The 14,287-nt window shown below is 40.2% G+C and overlaps 1 protein-coding gene across 1 annotated transcript in view; it reads left to right on the forward strand.

Annotated features, from left to right (window-relative positions):
• The window catches only part of LPCAT2 (lysophosphatidylcholine acyltransferase 2), a 64,413-nt gene that overhangs the window by 16,782 nt on the left and 33,344 nt on the right, over positions 1-14,287 (forward strand). Inside the window, exons 5-8 of the mRNA XM_023637009.2 lie at positions 497-557; positions 1,463-1,521; positions 2,794-2,828; positions 5,842-5,896. Coding sequence (XP_023492777.1) covers positions 497-557; positions 1,463-1,521; positions 2,794-2,828; positions 5,842-5,896 — 210 coding nt within the window. The remainder of the gene's footprint in view (positions 1-496; positions 558-1,462; positions 1,522-2,793; positions 2,829-5,841; positions 5,897-14,287) is intronic.

Raw genomic sequence — 14,287 nt, forward strand, 5'->3', positions numbered from 1 at the left:
ATATGTCAACTAATTCAAATAAGCATAAGGCCTATTGTAAGCATTTCCCCCTTTGTCCTCCATACTTCCCTAAACTATATGTTGTAGGAGTGAATAGCAGTTAGTAGGAAAACTAAAACACAGAAGTAGGGAACGATTTGGTTAAGGATGTCCAGGAGTAGAAGACAGGATTTAATGTACGCTTTGACCATCACTTAGGGTCTGTGTCCTCTTTTAAAGTTATTCAGATCATAGCATCATCATTAAGAAACATTTACTAAGTGTATTCCCTATTCAAAGTTTTAATCCATTTTCTAATTATCTTAATGACCAGACTCCACTTCTTTTAGAGGAAAACCGAATAGTCTAATTCTAGCTTTCATTAGTCAAGTGTTAGCCTTTTATGTCATTTTTGTTTTGTAAAGACTGGCAGCTATTTGTGAAATCATAAGAAAGCAAGTAAAGAGGTAATCTATTAATTAGACTGAAATGTTAAATCTTTTCCTTTTCTCCCAAGATGCTAGTTTTCCCAGAAGGTACTTGTACTAATCGTTCCTGTTTGATTACTTTTAAACCAGGTGAGAGAAATTAAATTATGTATCATGACAAAGTAGTGTGGAAGGTTTCTCAAATGATTTGACAGTAATACACACAATGACTTGTTAGTTTGCTCTGAGCTTTTCTTCTTTTCTGATTAAAAGTTTTAAATGTTGTGAATCTACTCTTTTACTTTCTCTTTTGGTATCATAACCCCTTCTTCCTTGGAGTGTCCTGGGGGGTGTGTGTGTGTTTCTGTGTGTGTGTGTGCCTGTCTGTCTGTCTGTCTGTCTGTGTCTGTTGTTTGAGCAGGAACCACTGGCAGATTTTTCTTTTCTTCCAAGGATCCCCTCACAGACAGCTGGGGTCCTGTGTCATCAAGTAGGAAACCGATTTCAGTTTTCATTATAATGCCTTCAAATGCCTTCTAGAGTTCACTCCTTTTTTTAATATTATGAAGTCATGAATTTCATAGTAATGTGTAATTTCATGGTAATTGGTGACACTTTAAGACATTTTTGTGTTGGCTGCTGGAATGCTCAGCCAAAGTTAGAACTGACTTCCAGCAAGTGTGCTAGCTCTTGCTTTAAGCACTTGGTTTCACCTAGATTTTCTTCTCCTTATTTTCCCTTTGTCTTGATTTTATCATTACTTTTTTAAAAAAAATCCTGTTGAATAATAGGAATTTGGAAAATGAAAACAAGTGGAGATGTAAACTAATAAATATTTTAAGTGACTTAGATACATTTACTATTTTGCTTACATAATTCTGAATTTTAAAAATCTCATTTTGGTAGACACTAGGGATTTACCAACATATAGCAGATTGTTTATGTGTACTCTTAAAACATTCAGTATATGTGTGCCATTTGTTATTAATGTTTTCTTTATTGTAAAACTTGTATTCATATAAAGAACATGTCATAAAATTTCTGTGTGGCTACAGGGGCCTTCATTCCAGGAGTTCCCGTTCAGCCAATCCTCCTCAGATACCCAAACAAGCTGGTAAGCATAGCACTTTACTATGGGAAGAATTGCACCATCCCAAACAGCGCAAATTCTCTAGGACATCTTTTTGTATTTGAATAAAGGTATGAATAGATAAATGGTGGAAGCAGATGGATAGACTCATTTTCTTTGCCACATTTAGTTTTCGAAAGTTTTCAAGATAGGCACATATTTGTTGATATCAATGTTACCTATTGTTTTTGCTCTTACTAAGCTACAGGAGGACATTTCCTCAGCTGCTGCTCTATTGTCACTATGATGGGATGATACAGTCTCAGACTCAGGATCTCATTAGACTGGATATTAGGAAAGTTGCATAAATTTGTGATTTTCGTTAAGCCTAGAAGGAAACGTTTCCAGATTCAATCCATGGTCATTACTGGTGGAGAAGGATTGAATTAGTAGCATAAATTTGGGATAGGCTTGGTGTTTAATTACTAGCTCAGTGCTTGCTAGCTGTGTGACTCTTGGCAAGCAGCTTAAATAAGAGACTTTCTGAAAAGAACCTAACATCCTATAGAAGAACCACAGTTGGCTCAGAGCCTCTTCTGCTCCAGCTGGCATATTGTTGTCTTCTGGATATTAATTGTGCCACCATTTTCCCAAAGAAAGCTTTTTTGGAGGATGTTTTGGTTCCAAAAGGAAACTTCTTTACTAGAGAATTTGCATAAAAAGGCAAGATGTAAATATTAATTATCTGTGTATTGAAGATTAAGACTTCTTGATCAATTCAACTTTCTGTTCAATGGCTAGTTTCTTAACCTTAGACAACTATGGCTAAAAAAAATCTATCAAACTTTTATTTGTTGTGTTTCTGCTTATGGGTTTGCATTTGTCATTTTTTCACATTCTTCCACTGTGCGCTACTTTAATCTTTTTTCCTAAATCTTTTTTTGTAAATAACTCTTTTTTTGGAGAACTGATGTCTTCTGGTTTTTGTAGGCAAATTAGTTATCCAGATATGTTCATATTAGGAGAAAAAGAGCTAAGCATGCACAATAATTTAAAAAAACAAATTCAGAGCAACTTAGTTCTGTAAAAAGATGGGTGGCTACCTAAGGAAGGTGGATCTTTGCTATGCAGATACGTAATCTGAGCATTCATAGGTCAGTTCACTGTTGTCTAACAATAGTAATATGCTTGTTTTACTTTTCAACATATTGCTTTTAATTCAGAAAAAGTGCATGAATCCCAATATTAAAATAAGGTTTTTGTATTATGGGGTAATTTTTCTCTGGACTAACAGTTTAAATACTTTTGTTATTGTAGGATACTGTGACTTGGACGTGGCAAGGATATACATTGTAAGTTGCTTATATCTGTTATCATTATATATAGATTTTATTCTAGTGGAGAAAAGTAAAGATAATTTATTTATTTACTTTTAAACCTTGTGTTTGTAAAACTAGAGATTTCTAATCAGATCCTTAAATCTTGCGACTGAGAAGTCTCTAGAGAGAGGGTAACTGTCCTGCCTGTTAACCACCAGAGTCTCTGATGTACAGAATTCGGGCTGTCTGTCATGTTCTAATGGGTCTCAAATGTTTATCTCCCAATTCTTAAGAAGCGTTCCAGTGACCCAGTTTGCATCCTGCTCAGCTTTAATTTTGCAGTTTCACTTGCATCGCAGATTCGGCATCACGCAGTGTCTCCACCGTTGTTTTACTCCTGCTTTAAGCAGGCCAGGGCAGTTGAGTCATATGGGCTGAAATAGTTGTGATTTGTCTGACTTGAGGTGAGAAAATAGCTCACTGAGCTTTCAGTTCCGTTCTTGGATTTTAAAGGCCGAAAAATCAGCAGTTTCTACAAACATTTAAGAGAGGAGAGGAATACGGTTTCACCATTAAGCCAGCTGAGGTGAAATAGGGCTTTGAAAAAACAGAACAGGTAGAATCTTGCTTTCTCTCAAGAAGGTCTTTTGTTTAGTTTCCACGGGAAAAGTCTGAGCCTGTTTGCCTTTTGGTGAGAGCCCTGTGAAGCACCGGGGTTTGAGGCTGCCCTGGGGCTCACTCACTGGTGCCTTTTGATGCTGTGATATCCAGAGTTCGGGTAACATTGTCAGTGGGTAGGTGACAACCACTTGGAAATATTTAAAAGGAAATCATTATTTGCCTTCAAGTACATTATGGGCTTCCCTCTATCCTTGTTAGACAATCCAAACAGCTTCTGAAAGTCGGATTTTTTTATACTGCGTATTTATTTTCTCCATTTTGTGTGTGTGTGAATTGCTTTGAAATAACAATTTAAATCAGGACAGGTGATTGATGGGCCCATTGCATGTGTTAATGTTTATTAACATATGAGACATTTATATTCCTGTTATGCTTTAGTCCTTGGTAATTCAAATTAAGTAAATGACACCAAAAGTAAAGAACGTACAAAGATGATGTGGATGCTATGTTATCTTTAGCTCTTCAGGAAATCAGTTTATTCATTTGGCAAGAATACATGTTGTATGTCACTGCTGATTTTGAATTCCTGGTTTTCAGCTTTTATACAAGGGAAAATTAGGAGAAAAAAAGTAGTATGAGAGCATTTTAGAAAAAGAAGTGCCTAAAAATTGGGTGGATAGTGTATTTCTATTTCCTGAGGTGTGTCGTTCATGGCGTCTTTACAAGTTAAGTTCCTTATGGAGATGGTGGCTTTGGGTTCACTGTGCAGTCAGTATGACTTTCTTTTTGGCTTTGCAGTAGTCTAGGTAGGTGTGAACGTCAAATAGGAGAAGTCTTTTCTGGAAGGGGGATCAGGGAAAGAAAATAGCGTGGTTTGGTTAATCTGGCCTTCTAACCTGGGAAGTGTGTGATAAAGGGAAAAAGAAAATAGGAGAGAGAATTCAGAAAAGAGGAAAAAAAATTTCATAGTTAAAGGTTTCTTAGGATGTATAAAGAAACACAAAATCTTCAAAGGGCCCAACTTTGTTCTGTCCAGATGCCACATTGCGTTTCCTGTGGTAACCCTCATTTCCACCTTCACCGTCTGATCTGCTTCGTGACGTGTTCAGCACTGTGTCTGTTCCTTCTAACTCAGTTTTCTCGCTTGCCCTTGCTCTCACTGCTGCTCTCCACTCCGATTCTAAGGAAGAGACTCTACACCAAAGGAGGTTTCCTCGGAGAGGAGGATAAACTTAGGAAGTAAACTTCGAGAGGGGCGGCTGTGGAAAAGCTGTTTTGTGTCAGTCGAAAAAGTGTTTGTTTTGTGTGTCATGTGGACAATGCAGGTTGAATGAGATCTTATGTGTGGTTTCATTTTTTTTTTTTTTTACAGCATTCAGAATTTACAGAACAGAATTATCTATTCAAATGCCTGAATTCCAAAGCTCAGTTTAAATAAATAAAGATTGATTTGCTTTATGGTAAATAATATGGATTGACTTGTTTGCTTGGGGTTGGTAGTGAAAGATTTTTTCCCTTTCAGATGGAAAGTTTGAGAACCAGTACTTATATGAGCAATTCATAATTAATTATGGAATTGGTAAATCTATTTCCTAAATTCTTTCCTTAAATCTCTTGTTTCAATTCCTAAATTGCTTGTCTTAGGTAAATCTCTTCAAGTAATTTTTACAGATAAATCATATTTTAATTTCTTAATAGCAAAAAAAGGTTGGTTGATTGTTTTCTTAAATATGTCATCTATTCCCGTTTGAGATTTCTGGGTCATCTGTCTAAATGAGGCTAAATAAAAATCCTACAGAAATCTTATCAGGGAGTCTAAATATATACCAAAAATCTGCAAGTAGGAACAGCTGTTCCCAAAATTATCTTTGAGGGGATTGGTTACAACCACTTGAAAGAAAGCCTTTGTCTGGCTTTACAATGAAGTTTAAAACTCTTCAGGAAATTTCCCCGTAACTAAAACATTTATTAGTAAGTGGGACAATTATGATAAAGTTTCTGCTTTTAAGGGAAGACCCACTGATTTTTTTTTTTTTTTTGATATCAGAAAAGAGTTGAGTCATGTAATCTACTCAGGAGTTTCCTGTAAACACATTTACGTACCTTAAAATGGGGCCTTGGGTAGTTTCTCTGGGGACTTAGGCCTGTGAGTGTGAATTGTCAAGGAGATTCAAATGTGGGGTTTAGTCTGCAGCTCTGACTCACAAATACATACTTGGTATTGCGTTGGGTGGTTTAACTTTCAACTATCAGGAATGGTTGTCTGAGCCCAAGAAGTGTCATAGCTGCAGTGTAGCACCTATAAATGCAAAATGCAAATGACGTGTGACGCCGGGGTGCTTGTGCGTAAAGAAAGGATTGTTGAGTAACATTAGATGGTACTGCGTTACCGTATAAAGATGGCCTTCTCTTTTTTTCTCTTCAGCATTCAGCTTTGTATGCTTACTTTCTGCCAGCCCTTCACAAGGGTGGAAGTTGAGGTAAGTCATTCAAAATGTAGCCTTGGAACTTGAGATCTGGCTTTTCCTTTTGTTTTGAATTTCTAGTCTAGGGAGACCAGGTGTATAAAGGTTAGAAGTTAAATCCACCACATTTAACATGAGCCTGGTCTTTCACAAACTGCCTATCTGAAGCCAGGTTGTCAGATGAAGCCCTTGGAATTATATTGGGAAACTCTTCAGAACTGCTGGGAACTTCCAGCATGTAACCGCCTGGCTGGCAGAGTAGCATCGCCTGCTCCTGTCTTTTGCTTCGTTTTATGCTGACCTCTGCCAAGCCGAGTGGTGTGCCTTCACATGCTGACAGAGGGAGCCCCACAACCCCGGGAAAAGTATGTTCTGTGAAAGCTGAGAAGTGCTACTCGGGGTTTTGAGAGAGACACCGAGCTCAGGGCCCTCACTTTTGGAATCACTCTGCACGTGGAAAGCCTGAGAAAATCATACCTGGGGGGCAGCTCGTGCCGCCCTCCACAGGGCAGTCTTCCCGTCTGAGATGCCGTGGCAGGTGGGGAGTCGGGGAGTAATTAGATCTTCCTGAAAATTCTGACCAGATTTTTAAGACTCTGAAGGCTGGTTCCAGCACGACTCTTAGATTCTAGGAATGATGCAGAATGGACCCCTGAACTCAGAATCTGGTTGGTTTTGGTAATACCCTCAGATAGCCTCTGAAGAGAGGACCAGAATAGTGGGTCCCCAGCTCTTGCTGGATTTTCCAACGGCATCCATGGATTGTGCAATGAAAACCTTAAGTCTGCATATGTGGTTCAGAGTCTTACGTGGGGGCCAGTACTCCACCTGACACAACTGTGGAATTTAAGTGACGAGAATATGATTTAATTTTGCTGAATAGCCTCGTCGTTCAGCCATTTCGAGGTTGTCAGCAATACCAAAGCACAGGAGGGCAAACTGTATTTCAGAATGAGTTTAACTTCAGTGGAATTCTTCTTGAGACTTGCAGGTTGTCTGCCTGCCTTGAAATATCTGTTTATTAATTATGTGCCACACCGCCCCACTTTTAAAACCAGCTCCGTATCTCTCAGTGTGACCAAAAGACGCTAGTTCTTGGAGTATACTTAGATATTTCTAGAGAAAAAACTCATCCACGTCCTAATCCGTTTAGGAAGTACCAAGATAAACAAAATGAATCAAATTTCTTTTCTCAAGACTTCTCAGTGCCTTTGAAATGTTTGACGACAAAACCCCCTTTTCTCTGGATATTCCTTGGAGCCAATGTTCTACAGAATACACTTCAGAAAGCCCTGTATCATATTGTTTCTAAGCACTCTGAGCACTGCAGTTCCTTCTTTGATAGCTGTTCAGATAGTCTAGCCCTGTTTCCTTTCTCTAAAAGAACAGGAAAAACCCAACTTAAAACAGCCATGCTATATCTTCTCTGCAAATTCGGAAGATTGCGTGTGTGCGTATATCTGTACAAATCCACAAAGAATGTGCGTAGACCGGTCCATAGCATGCACACAGAACTGTAATTTTTTGTCTAGCGGGTGTCTCAGTGGCCAAACTGTATTACAACAAAGGTGTGCAAATTCCTCATTTTTTTGCCCTGACTACTGTTACCACATTTCCTTCCTGTATCCAGGCTTGCTTGCTTTCTTTTTTTTCAATTACAATATTTGCATTCTCCAGCTGCTTCTTAGACCTGTTTGGATAATATTTTCTGGCAAAGAAAAGAATGTATCCTTTGTTCGATAACTTCACAAACAAAATGGCTTTGAACCACTTTGAACCAGTTTAGTGGCTGGATGCGTGGCGATCTGACGGGTTAGGGTGTGGTGCAGAGCAAGAGGATAAGTTGTGGACTTCAAATTGAGTATCCTTATTTAATTGTATTTATTTTAGATTTATGATGCTACCTGACATCCAGAGGACTGCTAACTATGTTACCATTTTTGGATCTTTTGATTCCCCACTGTTCCGATGGAACTGGAAATGCCCCAGCAGTCCTCTGGCACTAAGTCTGTGGACACCCTGGCCTGACGGGCTCAAGAGCTGGGCGCTGTGTCTGGGCCTCCAGCCTTTCCACCACGTCTGAGGGGACCCAGCCTGAGCGGCCCCACGTGTAGCTTAGTTAGAAGTCTCAGTGCACTTAGTTGCTTCAAATTCGATTATCTTGGTTGTTCACAAGCACTTTCCTCTCTTTCCTATTTCTTTAAAATTGGTGGAGAGCCTAGTTATTATTTTTAATGTATGTTTTTAGAACTTCTTGATTATTAATTAGGTAAACCTCATTCAAGATGTATTTCGGGAGACCGTGGTCTTAGTTTTATGGAGTGGATTATTAAAGTGCCCTTTAGATACTCTGCTGTCATGAGTCACAAGACATCTCAATATGTTGGCTGCAGTTTCCCTTAGTTTCGCAGCTCTCCCTTCATTAATGATGATTATCAGACTCTTGAATTCCCAGAATCATCAGATAGCTAAAATCTAGAGAATGTGATATTGTGGAATATTTCCTTAAAGCCTCTCCACCCTGCCTCTCCGTTTCCCCAATACAGAGGCTTATCTTTCGAAAGGTTATCATTTTCTTGACTCTTGGATTTAAAAAATACAATAAATTCCAAACCTCATGCCCAGTGTGATTGGTCTCCTGGCATCCTTGAATGATGATGCATGTGGGTCTGCAGAATGGTTCTACTGAAAGTTATTCTTTGAATCATAATGTGGCATCATGGGTGTCCTTAAGGAGTCTTGTAGTGATTACTTTTATCAGCCAACTATGTCACAAGTATCCTTAATAAGCATATGGTTTAAGGGCGTAGGAAATAAGATAACTAGTAGAGAACATCTCACCATATGATATAAATTAAGAGCCTGCTGGTTTATCTCATGAGAGAGAGTACATCCAGTCAGACTATGTAGCACTATGTGGGCGCAGCTAGTTTATGAATGGAAACATGGCGTGCACGTTGACTGCAGCGTCAGTTTCCTTCTTCATAGACTATAGCTCAATTTGCATTCAAAGCATGTTGACTTTAAAGCCATCTGTTATAATACAGATACATAAAAATGACTTGTCTGTAGGCATAGAGACATATTTTGCTTTAGGAAAATTCCTTTGCAAAGCTTCTAGTGAGCTTCTAGCGGCCACCATTAGACCTGCAATACTTTGTGATGGGCAATTCATTGTCTTAATAATAGAAACTTTTTAAAATTATTATTTAAAAAAATTCTGGTTTAGAAAAGGATTGTAATTAATAATGAGTGTTGTGGTCAACACCAATAGATTTATATCACTTTTAAAATCTCCAAAGAACTAATTGCTTAGGGAAGGTTCAAATACATTTATAGAGTTTATTTAAATCTCCAGAAACATTCAAATGATTTGTAGTTTTGAATCTAAAGTGAGCCTTTTAGAAAACCTCCATAGCACAAAGACACCCCCCTCCCCCACGCCTCATATGTACTTGTTCTAACAAAACTAGTTTCTCCAGGAACTTGCTAGAGTTCTGGAATTTGTAAATAGTAATCTAGAGATGGAGTGTTTGCAAAGAGGATTAGCTGGGGCTTTTGTTTCTGTTCTGCTACTACCTACCTGGATGTGCTGGAGCAGATTCCTTAAGCCTCTCTAAGCCTGTGGTCTTACTGGTAAATGGGGGGATAAGAGGACCTATTTTATAGGGCTGTGTGGGTTTCATAAGGTTACCTTTGTGCTGACACGTGGTAAGTGTTCAGGAAGCGTTAACTTTTATTTCCCTTATCATCTAGATTTTTGGGAAGGAAACAGCCAATGCCCATAAATACCTTCATTCTTTTGCATTTTCTCTTTCTGAAGACTTAAAGGGAGAATCATGGGAAGAAATGGAACTACGCATTTATTAAGATGCATCTTTTAAAATCCTTTTCTGTTACTTGGGAAAAAGAAAAGATGGATCGTAGTATCATCACTCATCAATCTTTCTCCTCATCATCACTTATTTAGTAGAAAGGAATGTGCTTGATGTGGTCAGGAAACAATGAATAAACCAGTTCTTGGTACTGTCTCCTCACGTGAAGGACTGGCTCTGGGTAATGGATAGTCTTAAACAATAGGCTGAGGAATTTTGGCTTTATCTTGTGTGCAGTCTAAGGCCCAGGAGGAGGTAGGCGGCTCTGGGACCAAAAGCACAAACAGGGGGTATTGGTGTGGGAAACACGTTAATTAGTCTCCTCTTCGGCTGGGTCAGGTCAGCATGGGGTAGGAGTAGAGAATGTTGAAGCGAGGAACAGGATGGAGCTGTGGAGCCAGGCCTGGGTGTGGTGGAAAAGGGAGTTGAAGATGTCCACGTGGGCTGTTGTAGGGACGAAAGACTTTCCTCTACCCCGCTGTGAAGTGCACTGACCACAGGCGGATCAACAGGTGAAAAGGCATACAAATTTATTAATTTTTAATATTATGTGCACCAGGGCATCACAGGAATAAAAAGGGAATACTCAAAAAAGTAGTGAGATTTGAAAGCTTATATGCCCTCTTAATGGGTGAAGGAAGGGAAGATAGAGGCCACTTAGGGGAGAGTAAATGATTTTTAGGAAAGATAGATGGGTCTTTAGGAGAACAGATGAGAGAGATGATAGTGTGTGATGAAGCTCGTCTGGGTGTAATGTCGACTTCTGGTCTGCTCTCCCCTGATAAGAGGCGGTCTTCCCTGGCTGGTGGAACTCCCCAGGAGGGTATTTGTGACTGCCGAGTTCCTTTTGAAGGATCAGACTTTAGGCGGATAAGGGGAGTTCGGAGAAAGCCTGTCCCCGCATTTGCTGTTCTTCAAGTACCTACAGCTCAAAATAATCAATATACCACACGGGCATACTTTGGGGTTGCATACCCTGAACCCCTGCATTGTCTCCTTTCTAAAGTTGAAAGCAAAGTGCCATAGAGATGAAAAGTGGAGTTGCAACCTGAGAAGCAGGGATCGTGTTTAAAACAGTCAAATATGATGCCAGCAGGCCAAAAAGGCTATAAAAGGGCTGCTGAGCAGCAGCGAGGTTCGGTTTAAGGAACTTGATCTTCGCCTGTTGCGTACACATTAAGGAAATAGACTCAGCATTAAGATCACATATTTTAGCACACCTGCACAGTTTAAAAAGACAAGGGAAGATCTTTGGCAAAAATAAAGCAAACAAAAAACTATCTATCTATCTGGAGGCAGTATGACCATCTTAGGAAGTAACATAATTTTCAAGCAGCTGTGAGGAGCCCTCTGAACGTTAACATGAATTTGTAACAGCTTCAACCAGTAAGGTTTCGTCCCTTTGTTCAGTGTCCCTCAGTGGTCTCTAACACGAGTGGGAAGGTAGGATCAGGAGAGGTGACTGAGGGTTTGGGGTCAGCACCGTGGGAGTGGCAGAAGTGAAAGATTTTAGGTGACAGGCCATATGGAAGTGTCTGACTCCCCAAGTCCAGTGGAGAGAGTCAGCCAGAGGTTGCCAGGATGGAGTGGATACAGAGAGCCCTGTAGGTCGCGGCAGTGACCATCAGGCCGTCGCAGTCTGTGCAGAACTGGGTAGGGGAGAAGTGATAGACAATGATGGAGAATGAGGGGAACTCACTGAAGAGCTTGTCAGAGGAGGAGGCTGGAGACATGTTTGCTTCCCTGGCGGGCGTGGAGGTGAGAGGACTATCTGTGGGCACACGAAGGGGCAGTGAGATCCGGATGTCAGATGGGTCATCAGTGTGGATGCTGGGGATAATGAGAGGGGATGAACGTGGAAGGGAGAACATGGGGTCCTGGACGGGGACAGTAATAGATAATGGCAATCACATTCCTCTCTCTCTGGTTGATCTTCCTTCCCCAGTAAAGGATGTGTTCCTGCTGTGAGCCTTGAATGACTTGTACAAAAGGGAAACATGGGATAGAGGTCAAGGGCTTATCCAAGGAGAGGTCACTTTTTATTAGAATTTCCACTGAATCGCTTCTCAGGAGGCCTAGGGGCTTCCAAGGGCTGTGAGTGTCAAGTCTAGGCTTTTAATTATTTTGTGCCCTCAGTGGGATTTTTTTCCTCAAGAGTAAAATGCCAAGCCAATATGAGATTATTAAAAATCTTGTCGTGGACAATATTACCTGCCCTGGAATGAACCAAACCCACAGTTCACTGGATTATGTTTGCTTAATAGTGTAGCAGCCACTTATTTTCAGGGTTTTCAGGATGTGCTTTTATGACCTACCAACCAAGTGTATTATAAATGATCATTTGGCTTCTTTTAAAAGTGAAGAATTATATGGCAATTTAAAACTTTATTATGTTATTTTGTTAGAGGTTTTCTGAACATTGATTTTCACGTGCTGTTTTCTTCCCTGGATTTCATACTCAGCAAATATAAGAGATTTTACTAGAACAGAATGGAGGGAATTTTTAGAAATATTTATTTGCAAAGCTAGTTTATTGCTCTGGATATGTAAGTGATGTGGGGACCTCTGGTGGCTTAGTTTATTTTTCCATCTTAAAGAATAACTGGACATGAAGTGGAAAGCTAGACACAGGATTCCAGTTGGAAAGGACCTTGGAGAACATCTAGTCAAACTTTTTCATCTGCGAGGAGTGGGAACTGAGGCCCGTAAAGGCTGTGAATGACTTTCCCGGAACCACACGGCAGAGCAAGGCGGCAGCCCTGCTGAGTGCCCTTTCTGCAGCCTGCCACGGCCTCCCTGGAGAGGATGTTAGTAACAGACGTGTGGATAGTGAAGTGACATGCAGCACATCCTGCTGTCCTGCCCATCCATTTTACCCTAAAAATGCCACTTCATCCGTGCTGTCCTCCACATCCTCACTCCCTCCGTTCGTGTCTGACCGTCTCTCCTAGGCTGACTGCAATTCCCCCGCTCCTTCCTCTTTGATTTATCCACTCCCCAGCTGTGAAGTTACTACTCAAAAGCTTGGACCTGGTCACGCTACCCACTTGCTCAAACTTCGTCTCTGAGTCACCATTGCCCATAGGCTTCTTAGCATGAGTAACAAGATGTGAAAACAGGTCCATGTGAGTCCATAAGTGGTGTTATTTTTACAGACCTCTCTTTTTCTTTCAAACTGTGGCCCTGACACTTGTGTGTGGCCTTCACTCTAAGGTTTATTCCCTTCTTGCCCCTTTCTTCACCTATCAAGTGGAAATGGTAGAACTTGCTTCAAGGAATTGTTGAGACTTAATTATATAAAACACCCAGCACACAGTAGGTGCTTATGAACAGTAGCTCCTATTGATGGACTGAGCTCCTCTTGTCATAAATCTCTACCCACCCCGTGGAGAGCTCTTGAGGGCAGGGACGTCGTGGTTATGTCTTCAGGGCTTAGTGCAGTGCCTGGCACACAGTAGGAGCCTAAACAGTATTTGTCAAATGGAAATGAGCCATGAGATCTTGAGCAAGTGGTTTCACCTTTGTGACCTCCAAATCCTTATGACTAAATCGAGAGGATTAATGAAATGAAATAATGCCTATAGAGCGTCTGGCACGGCGCCTGCTTCACAGTTATAATTCAACAAATAATAGCTATTGGTGAAATCATGTTTATCCTTAAAAAGCCAAGATCGAGCATTAGCTCTTCTGTAAAACCTGTTTGGCTGCTCTTCCCTGCCCCCTGGACAAATTAATCATTTCCTCGCTGCTTCATACTCCGGGAAGGATGGTTGAGTGGGGAAAACGAGATTTTAGAATCTGGTAGACCTTGGGCTGTGACTGTGACCTGGTAAGAAGGGCAGCAGTGCTCAGTGCTTGCTGCATTGTCTGTCCTCTGGATCCTCTGTGGATCTCCTTTAGAGCAGAATAGGGGCCTGTCAGTCTTGCCTGGCGTAGAGTAGGTGCTCAAAAAATATGTACTGATTTAAAAATTACACCCAGCCTTGTTCATGTTAGCAAACTATAAATAAAAATGAGGTCAGTACAAATGAGGCATCACAGAATATCAACTGGAGAAAAAAGTAAACTTTTAAATGATAAAGCAAAACATGGTGTTAAGCAAAATCTAGAAAGCCAGTACTAAGGGTTTAAAAAAAAAGCAGAAGAAATGACAAAACAGAGTTTGATCAAATGATAAAAATGTGGCTGATATGGGAATGGATGGAGAAGACAAACTATAAAAGACAAAATAATGATAATAATAATGATATTTCACACAAAGAGGTGAAAGTAGAAAGTGCAGCTCTGAGAATAAGATCTTAGTAGCTATAGCTTTAAGCTTCCAGAATTCCAGATGTTAGCTCATTTCATCCTCACAACAGCCAGGGAAGTAGCTGATCATAGCCCTGTTTTGTTTTTGTTTTCTAGTGAGGTGCCTTTAAAATGTTTTTTAATTTATTTTTTACTTTTTTTTTTAGCAGTTGCAATGTTTATTATTAAATAATACGTTGGATGACATACGCAGTTCTTTTTAACTCATTCTGCAGGCACA

Source organism: Equus caballus, chromosome 3 (assembly GCF_041296265.1).
Source record: "Equus caballus isolate H_3958 breed thoroughbred chromosome 3, TB-T2T, whole genome shotgun sequence".
NCBI classification, from domain to species: Eukaryota; Metazoa; Chordata; class Mammalia; order Perissodactyla; family Equidae; genus Equus; species Equus caballus.